Genomic DNA, 22861 nt, shown 5'->3' with positions numbered 1-22861 from the left:
AGGCCGCACCATGAGAACCACTTTGTCGTCGTCGTCGTCGCATCATCTACAGCGACGAGATCATCTTATTCACCATCAATAACCAGAAAACCACAAGCAGATCTGCAGAAAACCAAGATTCGACCACACCCTAAATGTTGCCGCTACTGTAGATTGCGAACGTCTTCTTCCACCTCGCGCAACTCCAATCGCGCGAATCGCCTACAGATGAACCCATTACTATTTGGCAAAATCTGGTTCAATCTAATTTATGTGCCACGTTGTTATGAAATGCCACTTCACCATGCCACCAGAAAACACATATAATGTTGTCCACATAATTTAACGGTAGGGGCTTTATTGATTCAAGTTTACATAAAAAGGTACCCAATTGAGCTCTTTCAAAATACGGGGACCTAATTAACACGAATCTGCACAAATATGGACCTCCGAAATGATTAAACCATAAATTAAAAATATTTTAATAATTTAAAACAAAAATAAATACGAGAATGATGACATGTATTGACAAGAGTATGAAGACTAAGATGGGACAAATATGTATATACACATTCTTATTCTTATACTTAATTTAAAAAATATCAATGTAAGAATTTTTCATCAACATGTGGAAAAATTTAAGTATACTTACAAAATCATGTTGGTTTGTGATCTTATTTTTAAGTGTCTTCATGTGATTTTCTAACACTATAAGAAATCGTGTTTATTTTTCACCTAAAAATAAGCTCTTTAAAATGTTAAGTAATCTTTTCTTCTACTCTCGACTCAGACCTTATTATATAGAGATAAATAAATATTTTATTATTTAGGTTTAAAAACTAATTTAGTTCGTATTTTTGTTGAGTTTATTCAATGCGGTCATTTTTTTTTCGTGGTCAGTAAAGTTCAAAACAACATGTGGACAAGGTATGATACGTGTCACTTTGTGTTTTTTTTTCAATTTCAAAAAAATGTCCATGTATCAAGTCAGCATCACGCAACGTGACAGTAGTAGTGTCACGTGTCAGTGTCTTATATTTAATCAATCCCTATATTTGTTATTTTAATTTAATTCAATCCCATTATTTTTTAAATGGAACAAATTTGTCCATGTTCAAATTGAGACCAAATTTAATTTTTACATAAATGTTATACTGATATTTTTATTAAAATTCTCATTTTTATTAAATATTTCTAGAATTATTTTTGATCTAACTCTAACTATATTATCATAAAATAATTATTATATTTATATTTGATTTTAGGCTTAATTACCTACTTAGTCCCCATGTTCGGAGGTAATTTGCTGTTTAGTACCCAGTTTTAAAAATGTAGGCATTTGATACCTATGTTTTGAAATTTGTATCAATTGAATCCTACCCACTTAACGCCGTTATAAATCTAACGTTTTTCTGACTGTGTATGTGATTCGTGGACGAGCGGTTATGGACGAGCGTTCGCTTCGTTGGACGAGCGTCCTCTTCTGCCTGACTGGGCGTTCGCTTCGCTGGACGAGCAATTGATAACGCTCGCCCTGTGGACGCAAGTACGTTCAGTGGACGCTCGTCCAGCGAAGCGAACGCCCAGTCAGGCAGAAGAGGACGCTCGTCCAGCGAAGCGAACGCCCAGTCAGGCAGAAGAGGACGCTCGTCCAGCGAAGCGAACGCCCAGTCAGGCAGAAGAGGACGCTCGTCCAGCGAAGCGAACGCCCAGTCAGGCAGAAGAGGACGCTCGTCCAGCGAAGCGTACGCCCAGTCAGGCAGAAGAGGACGCTCGTCCAACGAAGCGAACGCTCGTCCATAACCGCTCGTCCACAAATCACATACACAGTCAGAAAAACGTTAGATTTATAACGGCGTTAAGTGGGTAGGATTCAATTGATACAAATTTCAAAACATAGGTATCAAATGCCTACATTTTTAAAACCGGGTACTAAACAACAAATTACCTCTGAACATGGGGACTAAGTAGGTAATTAAGCCTTGATTTTACTACATGTAAAATATAGGGTTAGAGTCGGTTTAAAAATAATGAAAAAAATTTCATTCTAATTTTAAACTAACTCTAATCATATTTTTTTGACATAACGAAGAATTACATAAATCTAATAATTATATTATAATAATATAGTTAATTTTAATAAAAATATCGTTATAACATTTTAATAAAAATAAATTTCATCTCAATTTAGAGAAGAACAAAATTGCTTAATTTTAATAAAAATATTAATATAACATTTATATAAAAAAGTTAAATTTGGTCTCAAATTGGAAAGAGACAAAATTGCTTCATTTTTTTAAAATTAAGATTGAATTGAATCAAAATAACAAATATAGGAACTAAATGGAATATAAGAGATTGACATATAGCATAAACACTAAGACGTGACACTATTATTTCTATGTAACACAGTATTGACTCGACACGTGGACAATTTTTTTCCATTAAAAAAAAATATATATAAAAAAAAGAAAAGTTAAAAAATAACACATGACATATCATATTTATATGTTGTTAATTATTTAAATGACATTAACAAAAAAGACTAAATTAACGAAAATTGAGATATTATTAATCACGGAAAAAAAAGGAAAAAATCATATTGAATAAATTCAATGAAAATAAAAACTAAATTAATATTAAACCTAACTAAAAAAAGAAACATGGGGTGCAAAAAGAAATCACTTTTATTTATATTGTATTTTATATGTATGTTTTTTCTCACTAGCCCAAATTGGCCCAGTTGTCCCAATAGTAGGACCATGCAATTTCCATCCAACTTTTCGCTATTTTTATTCTATGATTTGTTTGTTATTTTCCCTTAAATATTCTGAATACAAATCTCTATATTATAATGTACACAATATAAAATATCTTTTGATAATGTTAGAAGCTGCACCCTCTTTGAGTAGGAAAAAAAGCATTTTCGTTAAGTGTTGTTATTTTTGGGAGAAAATAATTAAGAAAAACAAATAAATAACTATTTTTCATAAATTAAAATCATTTTTTCGTAGTTAATTGAATTATCTCATACAATTTCTTTAAATCTTTATTTTTATTTCTGTATAAGTTAGTTTTTAACTTATGGAGATATTTTTTCTCTTTGTTTTCTCTTTTAGAAGTGTAATCGTAAAAGCTTGTCCAAATATGTTTATTTGTGGAATAAATATGGACAGTTTCTTTTGATTAATATTTTTTTACTTGATTGAGTACAACACCATGCTTATCTTAAGTATAACTTAATGTTGCAACTTAATACCTTTATTATGGTGAAATTTGATTTTTACACTTTGTAAAACACCATTTTTACCTTTTGAATTTATAAATTTGTATAGTATAGTGTGGTGATTTTTACACACTAAGTTTAAGTTAATGATATTACTCGCTATCTTTATTGTAGTGAAATTCGATATTCATACTTTTTATAATCAATGATGATTTGTTAATAAAGAATTGATCAAAACATGATATTAAATCAAAAATCAGTTTACAAACTTATATAACAAGATATTTATAAATTATTTTTAATTTGTATATTTATATAAAGAATCAGTTAATGTGAGTGGACTTATCTTTATCAAAATTAATTTAATACAAGTTGTGGAAATACCTAAGAAATTCAGAACAGCTTTGATGAGTAAGCTATTTATATTCCTACTGTATGTCTCATTCAAACTAACCTACCCAAGAAAAACACCTTGTAATTGAGTACTTTTAATCGACGTGGGACCTCCGAAACTTCCAAGAAACTTCTTTTCTCGCATTGTCAATCTTACGTAAAGTTCTTAGATACTTTCTCAGAACCTGTTTTCCAATGTTTCCAAGAAACACAAGAGAAACATCTCAATCCTCACCTTACTTTCCACGAAATTCCTCTTTGCACCCAAATTTAAGTGAATTCATTTCCGACATCTTCCGTCACCAACATCATCAACCCCATTCCCTGATCATCTCACAACACTGTTCCAAATTGTTGTTGAATTGCAGTTTTTTCCCATTTTTTTATATCATGCTCATGATTGTAGTCAATTATCCTTGCAAACTCTTCTAAAACCTTGATTCCAGTGTCAAAATTGAACTCAGAGTCTTTCCCCACATTTTGTCACTCCAGTTAAATTTGCAGTCACGTACACATAACACTACATTCAAGATTGTAGTCATCAGACACTACAAAAATCTTGACATTATTGTAATCCATATTACAGTCTCATACACTGCAAAGATATTGGAACTGTGATTCAGATTACAGTCACAGACACCCCAAAATCTTGACACTGTTGAACATCTCAAGAATCTTCAAGCTACAGCTGAAACTGTAGTTGCAGGCACTTCAATAAATTTGAAATTGTTACAGTCAAATTTCCAGTAGCAGACACTACCAAAATCTTGATACTACTGTTAAAAATTACCATTTTCTTAAACCTTATTCTCCAAACAGAAAAACCATGACTGCTTCATCATCACTTCACCTTCTTCCTCTGACAGCTTCTTCATTCGATGAAGCACTCCAAAAGCTTAAAAGCGTGTTACCCTTCTTTGGATTCATCAACATGACGATCAGCAGCATGGTCACGATCTACAGCGCGCACAGAAACAACGACACTCCCACCATCGTATTCGTGGCTTTCGTCTACTTCGGATCCTTGTTCTTGGACTATTGCTTCCGCTTGTACCACTCTCTTCCCCCATCTTCGCCATCTTCTCACAACATTAAGGTCGTGATCTGGGTTTTGATCAGTTCCATCATGTTGGGGTTTGCATTCGAGTTTTCAACTTTTATGGGCTTTCTTGAGTCTGTGTTCTTCTTTGGCCTTGTGATCAGTGGCAACTCGTATCTGTTCTATGTGTACTTCATTTGGGACAGTGAGAAGAGTGGTGGTAGTGCTTGCAACAGTGATGATTGTTGTGAGCGTAAACCATTGACAGAGGTTAAGGTTGTCGATGAAGTGTGATAAAGGTACCACCAGAGAGTGAACTAGGTTGAAGCAATGTCTCTGTTTTGATATGAATAAATTCGTTTTACGTGTGTTTGTTTATAAGCAAAAAAGTGTATACCGTGTTATCAACTACTTGGTTGTGTATTAAAAAGAAAACAAGGGAAATACTTTTATAATATAAATACAAATACTATATATTTTTTTATATAAATATTATTTAATGAGTTGAGACTTTGTATTTTATATATATATATATATATATATATATATATATATATATATATATATATATATATATATTGTACATGAAAAAATCGAGATATCTTGATACGTGAATGACATCTTTTCAAAATCTAGAGATATCGAAAATATCTTGTTCGATACCAGAGGTTCATCAAATATTGGTATAATAATCTCATATTACGAACTCATCTAAACAATAAGATAGATCGCAAAAATATTAAAGATAATTATATAAATTAAGTAATCTTGAAACAAGGTAATCCTACGAACATTAGATCCAATGACCATAGCTCATCCAGTTACTATATATAATCATGGTTCACGATGTATGTTACTAGTATAACTTTACTATTTTATTACTAGCAACTAACTTGAGCGACAAAATATCTTTGCTGGCTCCTCGCCAAGATCATCCCACCTTACTGAAAAAGAACACATCAATATCAACGGTAGAGGGCACATAGACCTGAAAAAATAAGTAGAATGGACACGGGAGATTTTTGCACCTTTACCTAGTAAGAAGACTTGTGTACTTCGAGGAATATCTCGACTTAGCAAGAATAGTTGGCGTCCATTATGAGACCGAGTTGCATCGTCAAGCATGTGTCCACTAACAACATGACCAACAATAAACGTAATAATGACACGAATGTGGGTTTGAACCCTATGGCGATGATCACTAAACTACAAGAGGAATTGACTGAATTGAGGAAGCGTAGTGCTGAAGACATCGAAGCCATAATTAAAAAGGAGATTTAGGAACGAGAAGAAAGAAGGAGGAGGCCAACCTCAAACTTACTCTGAAACAGTAGTGCATGGGACAAACAAATGCACAATTGACACAAGTAACACATCCACAATGATCCTAGTTACAAGGAGACACCCTTTCATAGATGGTATCATAGAGACGCCTCTCCCTCAGGATGGAAGGCACTCCAAATGGACAAATATGATGGCACTACTGACCCGGACGACCATATACATGCCTACCTTACCCAGGTTAACTTGTATTCCACTAAAGACATAGTTATGTGCAAACCCACTTTCCTTAAAGGCACAACCTTCACTTTTTTATAAAAGCTCCCCCCCTTCTTCATAGACTGCTTTAACACCTTGGTCGCTCACTTTGGAACCCAAATTTCCATAAGTAGACCTTATCATCTTACTTTTATAGCCTTGATTAATATAGCTAAGAAAAGGAGAAGTCATTACAAAAGTTAGTGAAACGGTTCAACAAGGTAGCACTTAACATCCACAAACTTTACCTCGAAGTCGCCCTCCACCGCATAGTGACAAATCTATGGTCGGACCCGCTCACGGATAATTTATGCAAAAGAGAAATTGTTGGTATGGATGAGCTACGACAAAGAGTTGCCAAATGCATGCAGCTTGAGGAATTAAAAGAGTTTAAGAACAATGTCAGGGCGAAAAATAGTACAACAAAGAAAAAAACCAGACCGGGAGCCAAACCATAGAGGAATGCCCCAACCTCCGTTACCCAAAGCACCAAGGTTTACCAAATACACTTTGTTGAACCCACCTAGGTCTTGTGTACTAGAGGAAACCTTGCATGCAAACCTCCTCACCACCCCGAGGAAGGCAAACTCACCTCCAAATGAAAATACTACCTAACAATGCCGATACCATACGAACTTTGGTCATAATATCAACAATGCGTCGCACTCAAAGACAAAATAGATGAACTTATCCAAATTGGATATCTACAATGTTGTTGATGCTCTAAAACAATCAGTTTTTTCAATAAGTATACTATGTAATTTGTAGTATAATAAGTGTCGTATCCACAAAGATTTGGCAGAATACACACGATTTTAAACTAGTTTGACTTGAATGAAACAGTAGAAAGATGAGCGAGAAGTGTGAAAAAAAATTGATGTAAGGAAATAAAGTTAGTTTCAAAGAGTAACAAGCTACAAAAAAAGTTTTGATTAAAAATGTGGCTTCAAAATGATAAAAACATGTTGAAGCTAGATTTTACCATTTTTGTGCCTCTCATATAAGGACTTAATTATTATTTATCAAGATGTAATTAATCATGTCCTGAGAATTTTCTTTGAATGTAATAAACTCTAGGTCCATTCTTGACACTTAGAGCCTAAGATTACCAAACTTTAGTATGATTCTTCAATGACTGCTTGAATGGACAACTTGCAAAGATTATGACTCTATGACTAGCTAGAACCTTAGATATATTCTTTACATCTAAAAGTGGGAAGAGAATTACTTGGACCACAACTTGAAACCAGTTACCACTCAATCCCGAGCCAATGAAATAAGTTGAGTGATCAGTTCATCAAACAATAGATATAAATTAATTCATAAACATGTAATAAAAATATATTTTAATAGATAAAACCGTACCATTATAATAGACTTCTTAATGATTACATATTTTCTTCAACACCTAAAGAGATTTAGCTCCCCATAATAAATGAGAACAATACAAAGTAGTGTATAATCATCCTCTGTCATGACCTCTAATAATGTTCACTAAGTATAGAGGTAAGTGTCTAAGAAGCTCTCTACAAATCTCTCAAAAAACCCTCTATAAAAGTCTGTCAAAATAGGGGTGCAACTTTGTTTTTACAAACTATTCAGGGCATAACTTCAATAGTGCACTTGTGGTGGAACTCACCAAGTTATTTCATGTAATAACATGAAAGACCTTGAACATGGGTGCTTCTTTGCAAGGAGAGGAGGAGGTATTGTTGACCACTATATTAAAGGAAGGTGTCATATCGTTTGCATGGACATCAACGAAACTAACCAACACACACCCTAGTGTAGCATTCAAAAGGACCAAGTAGTTTTCAACAGCCCAAAAAAGAACAACCAATTAATTAGATCTTTAGGCTGGGTACTATAATGGTGTATGAACACTATAGGAGAAGGTTTCAGACCTAACAACCTATAAAATATTGAATGCTTACGAGGCAACCCAAACATTGGGATGAAGTTATGTAGGTGCCATATTCAAAGTGTGCAACACCCTAACAGTGAAATCATCAAAGGAAAGTCTAACATGCAAATTGGTTAGGACTGAGTACATGTAGAAAAATCACCTAGATATCCTTCTTGACTGTGACATGCATTATCCACTTGCCCTACTTGGTCTAAAGACACAACATCCTCTGGACTATCCTTGTCCAAAATTGCATAGGCCTCGACAAACCTACAGACTGATAAAAACCATTTATATTTCAAAAAGTACTCACGCACACCCTTGTTAACCCACACAAGGGGAGATCTTTCGACACCTTCTCTAACGCGAAAGTGTCGACCCTATTAAAACTACTAGATGAAACGGTCGAAAATGCCTCTACACGTTTTAAATGGACCCTATCGACCCAAGCACTAGACATAGAAGACGATGACGAAGACACACTTGAAGCAAGCACCAGCCAACTAGGAACTCTTTGACTATCAGAGCAGGCAAAGATGGTCCATTCATGTCCCAAAAGCCTATTCATAAAGAATTATGTGGACTAATGAAGGTTGTATCTCTTCATATACCAAATGTTAGACCCCTAAATCAAAGGGTCTTAACTAAATGACTATCCTCCTTCCTAATAAAACGTCACATCCTCTTTGGCCAAACCCATTTTAGCTAAGCAAATTTTCACCATCCACTTGTCTTTAAGGCTAGGGCCTAATATACTAGTATGACTTGGAAGGATAGCACAACCCAAGACAACAAGTCATTTTCTTACAAAATTTCTAAGACTCTTGACCAAGATATCTCGAACATGGAGGGCTAGTGTACTTAAGGAGGTCGAAGACACCTTGGCTACAAAGGTTGATGACACCTTGACGTAGAGAAGATCGAAGATATCTTGTCCCACACTAGGGGCTCAGTACAAATAATAGATTTGTATTGCAACCTTGCGGAACAAATCTATATAAATAATAAGACATATAACAGAAATATTAATGATAATTAAATAAATTAGAAACTCTAAAACAAAGTAATCCTACGAATTCTAAACCCAATGAACATGGTCTATTTAGATATTGTATATAATCACTGTTTACAATACATGTTGGTGGTATCATTTATTACAACTTTACTATTTTAATTTAACTTTACTATTTTATTCCTAGCAAGTGTCGAAGTACCTTTGCAAGCTCTTCTGTCAAGGTCATCCTGTAAGACCTTGAAAATTTAACCCAAAATCCCACCTGTCAAATCTCATTTAATGCACCGAACCCCAGCTGTTAGCTTTAATTATTACTCCCAAAACCCTGCTCAGGTGCATTTAAAACGCACTCCCAAACTCTGACGCGCAACTGCCAAGTGTCCAATTGGAACATTTTGAAATCAGTAGTGGAAGACAGGTGTCCGTATGAGAGAGTGCGTCCGTTTGACATTGGGAAGAAAACTGATTTTTCTGAAAACACTTCTTCCCACTCTCCTGCACGCACCATCTTCTTCCCAAAACTCAGACCTTCCATTTTCTCCTCCTTCTCTCTAGAAAACCTTTTCTTCTCTCTACTGTAACTCATCCTTCCCTTCTCCGATTCCATTTCAGAGACCATAGGTGAACTCCCGGCGTCGTAAGCTACAATATGGACCGAACAGTTCCAGATTCTGAAATTGGTAAGTTTCTCTTCTTTGTCGAACGTTTTTCTGTCTCATGCAAAGCCAAATTCTGGTTGCATGAAGGGTTAAGTTCTTAGTATTTCTTGGTTTTTATGGTTAGATCTGGTTGGAAGAATTAAGTGATCCTTTGAGGGTAGAAAGCTGTTATCGGACGAAACAAAAACCTTGAGTTTAGGACGTTCACCACTAATCCAGGTAAGGGAAGCTTATTTAATTTAATTGATACTTGTATGTTATATGAGCGTCCGTTATTGACTGAATGTATGAAGTATATGCTGATTTAGTATGTATGATGATGGTTGATATGTATGAATTGTAATACGAATCCTATAAAGTATATGAATTGATAATTGATATGAAATTATAAGATATGAACTGTGTGATAAATGTTGAGTTAGAATAGATGAAAAATCTGAATATGATATTTCTTACCATGATAATGTACGCTCGTCATCGAACGGTCTTATACCGTTCGGTTTCCTAGTATACGGTTTAAAATAGAATTCTTTCATTCGGAAAGAACTCTGGTCAAGAACGAGCGTCCTCCTGTGAAATGCTATGTCTGAGCGTTCGGCTCAGCCTAGCGGTATCCGAGTCTCTGAAATGAAATAATAATATTTATACCCTTATACTTTAAAATGAGTAACGCTCGGTCTTATACCTAGCGTTCGTCCTAAGTAGTGTTCGGTCTTATACCGAACACTCGTCCTTACCTTTGATTTCCAAACGGGCGTAAATAACGTTCATTCAAATATTTTAGTAAATGTGTATTACCGCGTTCGGTCATCAACTGGTAGTCGGTCTATTTAAATGATTTGTCCTCAGTATAGTTAATTACTCGTCTTGTTGTTTCTTTATCCATTTGGATTCGGCCTAGAGCCTTGTACTTAAATTATTCTGAATATTGATTTGGATAGTTCTAGAGTCAGTTCATTCAACTGATTCGAGTGGCAATGACGTTCGTCAAATAATTATGTGTCGACCTTATCCTGATTTGCAAAGAGTTGTTCTAGGTCTCGTTTTTAACGTTCGTCCTCGTCCTTCAGAGGGCTGAACGTTCGTTATTTTAGGTATTTGAAACTAAAGATGAAAATGAGAATAAAGTACAAGATTTTAAAGGATGAACATGTTAGGGAATGGTTATACGATTATGGATTTTGGACGAGCGTCCTACGGAGGAACGACTCATATATGTATTGAATATTGGATTTGGTAAAGTATGACTGTGGTTATGCTAATGCTGGCAGTCCATCCTGATGTTCCGTGAATACTCATCCTCACGTAGAGGGGGTAGGTCATGTGTGGGAACGGCAGGAGGTCCTAGTCCTTAGGGGTACTTTGGATAGGGCTAACCTCAAGTGGCAGCTGTTGAGTGTATCCCAGTTACTACATCACTCGGGTGCAAGGACGCCTGTAGCTACGCAGATTCATACAGTCCGGACGGTCTGTCTAGTAATAGATTTCGTATGATTATACATGTTGAACTATATGTTTGTGTGTTGTTTGAATTATTAAATTTATATGTTGAAGTATGAATTAAATTCCATAAGCTTACCCTTCGTTTTCCTTGTGTTGTCTCTCGTCCTTGTACGTCCGTCTTGTCTTTGCAATGATCATCCGTGTGGATGTGAGCAGATGGAAGTGCACTACTTGAAGAAATGCTGGAAGAAGAAAATTTGGAAGATGCGAACCTGGTAGAAGTGGAAGTCAAAGCCGAGCCCTAGAGCGCTTGTTAAACTTTTAGTTGTTAGTCGTTTAGTTTTGATATTTGAACGTTCGGTTAATGTTTTGTAAAACCGTTCGTTCTTAACTCTTATTTCTGTAGTACGGTAGTTGAATTTTGTACTTAAATCCTTCTGACTTTTGGAACTCTGATCTTAGTGTAAAGACGGAAATGTTTACTGTTAAATGTAATTAATTCTAATTTATGGTTATTACTGTATTTTGGGATGTTACACATCCCACCCTCATCGATAGATAACACATCGACATCAACGGTACAAAACATCAACCTAAAGAGAAAAGTAGAGCGAATACCAAGAGCATCCTGATATATATATATATATATATATATATATATATATATATATATATATATATATATATATATATATATATATATTATGATTTAAAAAATATATTTGAATACTAGTTTAAGATGAATTTTTAAACCTTTATCCGTAAAATTTAAGTTTAGATTAATATTAGTATGTGTGGTAACCGATATGAAATTAAAAGTTCACAACTTATGAACTACAAAGAAAATAAACTTTAAAATTAATTTTAATCTTAGCAGTTAGTTTTAATCTCTTAGCTCAAGCTGAATCGATTATTTTAAAAATATTAAAGAAAACGAAAATAGATAAAGAATAAAAGTTAAACTTACCAAATTTTAAAATTTTCACAAATTTAGATATTTTTTATAACCTGTTTTATTAATTTTTTTTTAATATTTTTAATCGAATGTCTATTATTTGATTCTTATGTTAAGTCGGATATATTGCATAATTAAGATTTAATCTTTATTAACATTTTCGGTTTATTAAGTATTAAAAAAATTATAATTTTTAATTAAATTTATTTATGTCATCAAATATTAGGAATAACTCTTTGATTTTGTAGTCTCAAATATAATATTACAGACACTAAAAAAAAAACTATACAACTTTAATCATCTTTATCAACCCTATATCTATCATTAGTTTACTTTTTATTTTAATATTTAATTTTTAAAAATGTTAATTTTTATAAATATAATCAGGGTTATTAAGTTTATAATATTATACTTAAGACTACAAAATTAAATTATCATTTCATTTTGCTCGATAACAAAATTACACAAATAAAGACTTGATAATAAGGACTCAAATGTAGAAATTTAAAACTTAGTTATACCAGAAACAAAAATAATAATTATGTAAGATAACAATTATATTATTTAATAACAAAATCAAATCATAAGAACTTCACTTAAAAACATAAAAAAGTTTAAGTACTCAATACAACAATTTTCTTAAACTCATTTAAAAATATCTAAACTTATAAAAAACCTAAAAACTAATCAAATGGAAATTATATTTTTAACTTAAAATATAAATAATAGAATTAATTTAAGTTTATTTAATTCTTGTAGAAGTAAAAGTAAAAGTTTGCTTGAGGTGTTTCCTTGCCCCCATAATTCCTCACAGGGAATATTTCATCGCAAATTAGAGGCAGTTTTGCTCACAACTCACAACAACTTCTGTTTCAATATTTACAAAATATGAGAACTTCATATCACTTTATTTTCTTAGCTGTGGGACACTGAAAATCACAAAGAAAAAGAAAAGAAATTATGAATAACACGTTGGGAAGAAACTATTGAAACAACCCCAAACATCACTCCAAAATAAAAGTAAATAATTAATAAATACATATTTCTATTAATTAATTCACTTATTCAGTTAATTACATATAGCTAAAGAAATATTACAACTGTTCTTATAAAAATAAGTTAAAATTAAAATTTATTAAGAACTAAATTTGTTTTAACCTCTATTAAAAAACAACTTTTTTAATATAAATATTGAGAATAAGTATAAATCTGAATTTTAGAATTTTAGATTAAGTAGAGATAAAGAAGCTAAACAACATAAAACAGTTAAAATGCTAACTTAAAACACTATAAAAATGTTTAATACAAGTATAAGACGAATTTTAATTTTAATTTCGCGTAGCGATTTCTTTTTGCCATTATTTACTGTGAAATTAATTTAAACGCTAGAAATTTCCATGAAGCTAAGATGAAGGTTCTCAGAAGCCAACGGTTTACGTTATAAAAGCAACTCTTCTTCATTCTCAACACATTCACAACAAAAAACCACATCACACTTCAACAATGACTGCACCACCACCGCTCCTCCCCGTCACTTCTTCCGTTGACTTTAACGCGCCACCCATTCGCGTGAACCCGCTCTACATTCTAGCTTTCCTCGCCACCACAATCAGCACCTCCTTCATAACCTACCTCGCCTACACCCACAACGACAACCCCATGCTCCTCTTCACCTCCTTCATCTACGTCCTTTACTTCTCCGTCGACTTCTTCCCTCTCCCCCCCGCTCCCTCGGCGCGTGCCTCCCACGTCAGGCTCTTCCTCTGGGCGGTGCTCAGCGCCGCCATGTTCGCATTCGCCTGTTCGTTCTCGCTCGTTTTAACGCTCCCTGAGAGCATGTGCTTCTTCGGGGTGGTGCTCGGTGGCAGCGCGTTGCTGCTGAGCGCGTGGAGCGGCGACAGTAAATTTGTCGCGAAAAAGGAACAGTACTCCGACATGGTGCAGTCTTTTGGTCCCATAATGTTGATGTTTTTCGGTTTGGGAAGACGCTATGTGACGATTCAACTTATTCTCCACGCCGCCATCATGAACACCAGGAAGCTCGTTGGACCAACAACAACAGTGTATATCAATGCTCAGATTTCAAGTTCTTCCTTTCGTTTCTCTTCTTAAAACTTCTTATAAACTTTTCATCACTCATTCAATTAAGTTCTTCACAAGTTTCATAAATCAAATCTTAAAATATAAAAAATTATGACACATTTACATTCTGGAAATTTGAGTAAGATTTCTGTAAGAGATGTTCATCTCAAATTTAGTATTTGAGTGAGAAAAGAAAAATAGTGTTTTGAATATAAGAAATTAATAAAAAAAATATTTGAAGTATTAATATACAGATTACAGACCAGACTCAAACCATTAAATTAATTATTTTAACTATTTTATCATGAAATTAATGACTGAGTCTCCAACGATTTTCGTTGAGTTATACATGAAAATAACCTTTGATTTATATATCTTTTCAGCTTTTCTTTAACAAATTTCACTGTCAAATTTAAATAAGACAGGAATGTTGTAATGTACAAGGATTCAATGAGAATAATCCAAGAAGTAACAGGTTCAAATGATACGAAATTCCTTAATAAAATTCCAAAAACCGTCCTGTATGCAAAACTTTATTTCATATTTTAAATCCCATGTTCAGATTACTGATGGTGATACATTGAAAGTTATTAAAAACACAAGCATCAACATTTTCTTAGAACACTCGTTAGATGTTATCATTGTAATAAGATACAAGAAATTTATTATAAAAAACTGAAACAAAGACAAGTTGATTAGACAGGTTTTTTAACTCCAACAGGAGGAAGAAGATTTTTAGAGAAATCTCTTTCCAATCACAATTTAAACTGATGATTTGTTGATAGATAGTAGACTTCAAATAGTAAACATAAACAAAACTCAAGAAAATGCTATTAATAGTTTCATGTCTAGAAAAAGTAGACATGCATGAGAACACTGTTCACCAAAACTGTTAGAACAAACATACAGAGAGTGTAGACACAATGTCTTGCTTGCTCTCAGTGGAGGAGACAAACTGTTCTACGGGTTTAAAGTATTGGTTGTTGCTCTATGCTCACACTGCTAACTCCATTATACATAAAGGAGTTATGCATAAAACTCTTGTATATTCTAGACTGTGTATGATTGCTGTATTGTATCAATGTCAAGGCCCTTCAGTCTAACCACAGACTCAACATGGCCCTTCAATGTATGCAGTTCTCTCAGTCTGCAAAGAGAGATGCAAGCATAAGTGCAAGATGCTGAAGATTCTTCACATTTTCTTTCACACAAAAGTACAATGAAATAATGATTGCTATACTATAAAGTTAAACAACTTTAGATTGAAGAAAGAGAGAGAACACCACAAGACTGACGAACTGGCTAAGAAAAATGCATGACGAGTTAGATAAGGAATTCTTCATGCCAAGATTTTCAACCATAAGCTTGTCCAGAAGGACTTCTAGGAGAGAAAAATAAGAAGAAACAGATGAAACGAGTTTCTCCATAAGCTAAAATTAACTAATGGATGAATTAAAAACAATAATTTAGATAAGCTATGTGAGAGAGCTTTGGTTTATAGAGAAAATCTTTTGGAAAAGTTTGTCCATACAAGCCCTGAGCCGAAATCAGCTTACATCATAAGCTCTTCCAAAACACTTGGTTGTAAAAAGGCTCTGAGGTGCATATTATCAGCAAAATTTCACTTGGTTGTAATATCTATAAGATGTGAGAGGGTATGCATATACAGAAAACCACTTCATAGACCATATAATTGTAGAAAAGCATGGATTCATACCTTGCAATCTCTGCTCGTCTTTTAGCTTCTTCAGCCATATGATTGAGTTCCGGGTAAGTTGTTCGTTCACCGAACATCTTAGTCTCTGGTGGATGAAGGCCATGGAGTGTTCTCTGTGCATGTGCCCATTTAAGTTCACGTTCCTCCCTTCCAAAATTCTTTTTCCTTGTAAAAGCAATCTGGCAAAGATTCCACAATAGAAAGTTAGCAACAGGTTCAAATGTTGAATTAGTCTTTTCAACTGGTTGAGAACACATACCCTTTGTTCAATAACAAGATCCCAAGCCCTTCCACTCAAAGCATACCGAATTATGAACTTGATAAAGTCAAGTGGCATGTAAAAGACAAGGTTGTAAAGCCAAACAACACCAGCCCAACCCCATCCAATCCCTTCAATCGCAGCAAAAGTCCAATTTGCATAAACTGCGATCAATGTAGCTATCTGCTCCACCAAAGTACATTATCAAGTTATAATCTTGCTATTCTATTCACAATGTACACATGCTACTAAAAAATTACTGCTGTGTTGATTTCACTCACTAGCTGGGCGATAACAAAAGCTGCTACTAGTAACAAACCCGGACGTTCCACATAAGACCAACTTCTTGCTCGTGTAACGAATATGAGAGCCTGACTAATTGTGCTAACTTGCAGGTATATTGCCGAGGCAAGCTTTCTATAGTCATCCCTGTCCTTTTTCTGAAGGCTTGAAACTCCAAAAGTTTGCTGAATATTTCATTAGGAGAGTCAATACAAGCATTTGAGCAAAGTTAGTGATTCAAAGGACTAGATATTATACAAATGGTTGATGAAAGAATGTTTCGTACAGGGAAAAAATCTGTTTTATATGCTGCCCAAAAGAAAATAACTGTCATCATAGCCAAATAACCACCAAGAATTATTCCAGTGGTAAAGATTTCTGCCAACTTCCAGCTATCTGGATATGGAGATGGTTTTACCCTGTCCTTTGATATTGTCATAATGGTACCTGACATTCAAATATTGATATGTTTAAGGAAGGAAAAAAGGTGATGAGAGGATTTGACATCAGAAACAGGATCTCTTTGACATCAGTGAAAAACGAGAAGCGTGCTATTTGACAATAATTATAAGATAATAGTGACAAAATTATCCATGACTTCATCGGTAAGAAAAGGGGATCTATATAAGAGTAAAAGAATGAGATGCATACCATCATTAAGAATAGCAATAATCAGCACCATGAATGGTGGAAAATCAAATTGCCATATGAGGGCCAGTAACATGAAACCAAGCTGTCAAAATAAAAACAAAGTTGGCAATTAAAGTCGTGTGTCTGCAAGAATAATAGCTTATAAACAACAACCTTAGACCATAAAACTTACCACAATTCGAATTGTGATGGAAACTGCGTAGATCTGCTCAAAAGAAAATCATAAACGAAGAGTAAATAATCATAATGACCATTTTTTTAACTGAGATGAGATAATGGTTCTTAGGCAGGGATTTGCCTTTTACTACCTCCCACAGTTAGAAAAAGAAGTTAGAACTGAATGTAGGCTCACCGTGTAATTCTTCATCCTTTGGAATATGGCTCGACTAGTCAATACAGCACTGATGATAACACTGAGACCAGGTTCAGTTAGAACAATGTCAGAAGCACTACGAGCTGCATCAGTAGCATCAGAAACAGCTATTCCAATATCTGCCTTTTTAAGAGCAGGAGCATCATTAACCCCATCACCAGTCATCCCACATATGTGTTTTCTAGCTTGTAAACGTCTCACAATCTCATATTTGTGTTCTGTATTAAACAAATGTTAAGTCAAAGAAATAAAAAAGAGAATTATACCATATGAAAGTAAACCATCAGAAAACAATGGTGTTATACCAGGAAAAACACCAGCAAATCCATCTGCTTTTTCAATCAAATCATCAACTGGCAAGGTAGCAATTGATTCATCCTTGTTTTGGCCCAGTAAAGCGGACGAGGGGTACATGTTGGTTCCCATTCCCAGACGGCGCCCTGTTTCTTTTCCTATTGCTAGTTGATCACCTAAAAGAATTGATACACATAAAGATATTATATTATACAGAAAAAATATCCATAAACAATCTTATTATTATGTTCAACGCACAAGTGATACACCTAAAAGTTACAAGACTTTCTACAAAGATTGCTTCACAAACAAACTATACAAATGATTAGAAATTCAAGCACTTAGCGGAGAGGCCAAAACTGTGAATATTAGCCACACTTGTAATAACAAGTGTTATTCAAGTTGGAAGCAGAAGTATTCCTTCCTGTACTTTATTAACTCCAATTACTTAACCAACAGCAAGATTGACACCAATGCCATTACATTCATCAATGTTAGAATTTAATATAAAAAAATATGGAGCCATCAAAAGCGACATTAATGTATTACTTTCTACCTTTGAATATATATATAATACATTGCAGGGGACAAATACCTGTTATCATTTTAACATTTACTCCAAGGTTTAATGCCCTTCTTATTGTCTCAGCACTATCATGTCTAGGGGGGTCAAACAGAGGCAAGAGTCCAAGAAATTGCCAAGGCCCTCCTTGGCTTTCTTTTATCCCATCAGGAACTTCCTGCGAAATAGTTATAAATGCTGTCAGTAGTGACATGCAATGTAACTTTAATTTGCTATTTCCACCGCAAAAGTAAGAGCACAAATACACATGTATGATGTACCTGGTAAGCCACTGCAAGAGACCGTAAGCCACGCTCTGCAAACTTATCGATGACAGAATGAACTCTGCGTTCTATCTCTGACTTATTGTGTGAAAGATTCAAAATCTAGTCATAATTAAAAGTATGAATCAGTTCTGTAGTTTGAGCAACCGTTATACAAAAGTAGTGAGCTGGCTCATGAAAGTACCTGTTCTGGTGCGCCTTTGCTGACACGATGCATTTTACCTTCACTGTCTACATAAGTCATGGCAGTCCGTTTGTCAGTTGGATTGAAGGGAAGGAAATGAACCTCTTGAATACCAGCTCTTGCCTAAGTTTTAAACAAATCAGATACAACAGCATGTAGCAATCAGAAAAGGTAGTAATGAGCACAATGCTACAACAACATTTAAATTCAACAGCATGGTTTTCATACACGAAAAAGATGGATTATCATATATGACTGTACCTCTTTTGGATCACCTAACATCCCTACAACTGCAGCATCTATAGCATCTTGGTTTTCCAATCTTGCAGCCCGAGCAGCCATGAGAACAACTGTATCTACATCAACTCCTTTAGTAAAAATCTACAGAGAACATTAAAACCACTTGTGTAAGAATACCACACAAAAAAATCAGCAAAAAACACAATTCAAAACTGACTACTTCTAACCTCAATAAGATTCTTGTCTACTGACAGTTTATTCAAAGTCAAAGTTCCAGTTTTGTCACTACATAATACATCCATTCCTGCCATCTCTTCTATGGCTGTCATTCTTTTAGTAATAGCACCCTGCAATGATTGTATAATGCATAACCCCTTAAATTCTATACTATTTGATATAAAACATGAGACAACCACTTTTCGAGAAGCACTAATGTCTACCTGTTGAGCTAAGCGATGGGATCCAATAGCCATTGTCACTGACAAAACAGTAGGCATGGCTATAGGAATTCCTCCAATGAGAAGCACAAGCAGATTGTCAATCCCAGGACGATATTGTCGGTGTTGAATTGGGTACATGACAATGATCTCTATTATCATTCCCACAGCAATGGAACATATGCAGAAGTTCCCAATAGCAGTCAGGACCTATTTAAGTAACTCAGAACAAGCTAAGTATCATTGTGAAGCAAATGGTTCTATATATAAAGGAGACAACAAAATCAAAAGGGGCTCATTGAAGCCAACAAATTAAAATCACATATCACTTCATGTTTTCTTAAATTATCTTTAGGTAGTGGTAAGCACATGGAGAAGATAATACAAGACATTTTGTTATATTCTTTTCTTTTTGGTTCCTCCGTTTTCAGTGAAACCAAAATGTACCACCTTCTATTATGTTCTAATTTAAAAATGTACCAGACATAGAACAAAACCCATATATTTGCTAAACAATACCACAGTAAAGTCTTGCTAATTCTTTAGGTCCTAGTCCTGCACTGAGTGACATTAAGTTGCATCTGCCCAGTAAATTATTTATTTCCTTCTTATTTTTGAAGAAATACAGTTTTATTAAAGAGATTGAAGTTCATTTTACCTTCTGAAAATGACCAACTTGATTTGTGGAGTCCACAAGGTGAGCAGCTTTGCCAAAGAAGGTATGAACTCCCGTGGCTATAACAACTGCATTTATCTCTCCCTGCTTGCATGTGGAGCCTGAATAAACACTATCACCAGGGCCTTTTGTGACAGGAAGAGACTCACCAGTAAGTGCGGACTGTAACCCAAACCAGAAGCTTAAGCAACCAACAAAATAAATATGATAATCAAATAGCAGAAGATGAAACAGTAAAGACTACAAGTTGCACCTGATCAATCTTCAACGGATCACCTTCAAGTAAACGAGCATCCGCAGGGATAATATCACCTAGCTTAACACTAACTATATCCCCTGGAACAAGAACACTGGCATCCTCCTCAATCCATTTCCCATCCCGAAGGACCTGAATAAGAATTTTATAATATTATCAGTAAAAGTCAAATTAAGACAAAACATCATATTTCACACCAAAGTCCTTTATTGTATGCTATCCACAACAACATAGGATCTCTTAGGAATCATGTTAGCCCAACATGAAACCAGTTATTATGGCTGATATTAATCGGTGCATGAATTGAGATACATCAAATGGAAGCAAATTATTTTCACTTTCTTGAAAATGAGTTACCTAACAACTAATACCTTTGCTTTAGGTGCTAGACGAGCCATCAAAGCTGCTGCGGCGTTACCAGCATTGTTCTCCTCTATGAAACTTATTGTTGAATTGATAATAAGGAGTGTGATAATCCCAACGAAGTCTTGCCAATCAGGAGGTTTGCCCTGATGAATGTGAAGATGAAAAACTCAGGAAATTGGCAAAACCAATAACATAATGCAATTCCAAAAGAAACTTGTACTACTATTTCAGAAAGTCTTTCTTCCATTCTCAGCATTCACACACAGAAATCAAAATAAACATTTTAAACAAAACAATTATTAAAGGTGTGCAGCAACTTACGCCTCCATTGGCCATAGCAATGGCCATGATTGCTGCAGCTTCCATGACCCATGAAAGAGGATTCCACATAAATCCCAAAAACTTCAAAACCTTGCTCTCCTGCAAAAACAACAAAAAGTTCAGCACAAAAAACTTAAATTGCATCTAGGAACCAGCTTCCAATTAAAAGTAGGAGCAGCTCGCTTTCTCAATAAATTTATTACCAGCAACTCATAATATGATATCAACTCTCTTTGATTTCCTTTGACCTCATTTTTCTTTCTATGTCTATTCCTTTTTCATCATATCACTTACCATATATGTCACTTTCCTTACTCTTTTTTTCCCTGTCCATCTCTCTTTTCCTTTCAACCCAAAATGGAGGTGTACTTTAAATTTTTCCCATCAAATAATGGAGAAAGGGAGGCTTCCCCATCTGCAACTACAAAGCACCTTTCCCTACTGAAGAAGGAAAAGGCAAAAGAAGAAGAAGAAGAAGAAAAATTGAAGGGAAGCACCTGTTTCTCCTCAAGTTTGTTGTGACCAAAAATGGCCAATCTCTCCTCAGCAGATTTTGTTGTGAGTCCATTTGAATCACACCTCAGAGTCTGAAAAACCTCTTCAAGTGGCACGTTTTCCTGCAAAAAAATTTAACCAAATGTAACAATAAATAAATAAATTCAAAACAATAAAAATCCAAACTAAAACAGTGGAAATTTGCCAAAAACAGAACAAAACTTTAAACTCCCAACTCCAAAAACAACAAAACAAAACCCAGAAAACACTCACCATCCCCATATTTTTTTTCTTTAAAAAGTACTAAAAAAACTGCAAAATCACAGGACAGGAACCAAAGATAAACGGTTCACAAAGTTGAAGCAATTCTGTGAACAAAGAAGTAAGAAACAGAGGTATGGGTTGGTCTGTTCAGTACCAAATCCACAGCTTCCTTCAAAACAGCATGCATGGCTTCTTCCTTGTCAGCCATCTCAACCAAAACTTGTCCACAGCACTAAAGGTGAGATCTTTTGATGAATATCACAAACCCAGAGAAACCACAATGAAAACAGAGCACTTCCTCTGTTTTTTTTTCTCCCTTCACCTCTTCATCCCAATTTAGAATGTGTGCTGTGACGTTTCTTCTGCTTTTGGTTTATTGTGTGTCCTAACTCTAGATGTGGCAGCTTTTTAACGACAGCATGGTAAACAGCTCTATGAGGATTTCATGTACTTTCAGGTACACTTTGTTTCTACAATATTCCACACTTGTACTTATCGTGTCTTTATTTATTATTTATTCTAGACTCTTTTCTACCTCCATATTAAATATATAATTATTTATTAATCGTAAAAATTATACTTTTCAACTTTAGATTATTTGATATATCGGTATTCTCCTAATGTTTTTTTTGTTGTTCTAGTATATATATTTGTGCTCAGTTCTCAATATAGTGCCCTAGTGTCTTTCATTGATAGTGATATCATTTCATGCAAGGTTAATCCTGTTTGGATTTAAATTTTTCTAAACATAAATTAAGAATATTTTCATTTGGTGTTTTGGATGTTGTTTTGATTATTATTAGAGTTTTACTTTAGTAACTTCTATCATAAAAATATAAAGATTCATATAAGTTTTTAATTTTTAGAATATAGAGATGTTCTTATTTATTTTAGTCTATTTATTATTTCAAATCTTAAATATTATAAGTTTTTAATATTATTTTCTATTTTCACTCTTATTATT

At 34.4% G+C, this 22861-nt stretch overlaps 3 protein-coding genes across 3 annotated transcripts; 2 read left to right on the top strand and 1 right to left on the bottom strand.

Annotated features, from left to right (window-relative positions):
- The first annotated feature begins 3744 nt into the window (after positions 1–3744).
- Positions 3745–5132, top strand: LOC108345231 (uncharacterized). The gene has a single exon (XM_017583814.2). The coding sequence runs from the start codon at positions 4425–4427 to the stop codon at positions 4929–4931; it is 507 nt and encodes a 168-aa protein (XP_017439303.1). The 5' UTR covers positions 3745–4424; the 3' UTR covers positions 4932–5132.
- An 8395-nt stretch (positions 5133–13527) lies between these two features.
- On the top strand, positions 13528–14480 carry LOC108345165 (uncharacterized). The gene has a single exon (XM_017583746.2). It carries the CDS (start codon positions 13658–13660, stop codon positions 14264–14266), a length of 609 nt encoding a protein of 202 aa, XP_017439235.1. The 5' UTR covers positions 13528–13657; the 3' UTR covers positions 14267–14480.
- Positions 14481–15039: 559 nt separating this feature from the next.
- On the bottom strand, positions 15040–22320 carry LOC108345544 (ATPase 11, plasma membrane-type). Its single transcript, XM_017584133.2, has 21 exons — positions 22052–22320; positions 21636–21755; positions 21139–21237; positions 20823–20960; positions 20449–20583; positions 20178–20357; positions 19523–19729; positions 19310–19429; positions 19104–19223; positions 18843–18965; positions 18656–18760; positions 18408–18552; positions 17824–17988; positions 17498–17736; positions 17318–17350; positions 17146–17227; positions 16781–16941; positions 16494–16679; positions 16213–16395; positions 15954–16132; positions 15040–15383 (listed from the first exon to the last, which is right to left on the bottom strand). The coding sequence occupies exons 1-21, from the start codon at positions 22103–22105 to the stop codon at positions 15287–15289; spliced, it is 2871 nt and encodes a 956-aa protein (XP_017439622.1). The 5' UTR covers positions 22106–22320; the 3' UTR covers positions 15040–15286.
- Positions 22321–22861: the final 541 nt, after the last annotated feature.

The sequence above is a fragment of the Vigna angularis genome, chromosome 8 (genome assembly GCF_016808095.1).
Source record: "Vigna angularis cultivar LongXiaoDou No.4 chromosome 8, ASM1680809v1, whole genome shotgun sequence".
Lineage (NCBI taxonomy): Eukaryota > Viridiplantae > Streptophyta > Magnoliopsida > Fabales > Fabaceae > Vigna > Vigna angularis.
This window is presented reverse-complemented; position numbering and strand designations above follow the sequence as displayed.

Bases quoted from the DNA above. Each gene is read 5' to 3' on its own strand.
- LOC108345231 (XM_017583814.2), top strand. From the start codon at position 4,425: ATGACTGCTTCATCATCACTTCACCTTCTTCCTCTGACAGCTTCTTCA.
- LOC108345544 (XM_017584133.2), bottom strand. From the start codon at position 22,105: ATGGCTGACAAGGAAGAAGCCATGCATGCTGTTTTGAAGGAAGCTGTG. The intron at 20,358-20,448 runs GTGCAACTTGTA...TTTGGGTTACAG, and splicing joins ATCCGTTGAAGATTGATCAG to TCCGCACTTACTGGTGAGTC. The intron at 17,228-17,317 runs GTAAGTTTTATG...TTATTTTGACAG, and splicing joins CCATCACAATTCGAATTGTG to CTTGGTTTCATGTTACTGGC.
- LOC108345165 (XM_017583746.2), top strand. From the start codon at position 13,658: ATGACTGCACCACCACCGCTCCTCCCCGTCACTTCTTCCGTTGACTTT.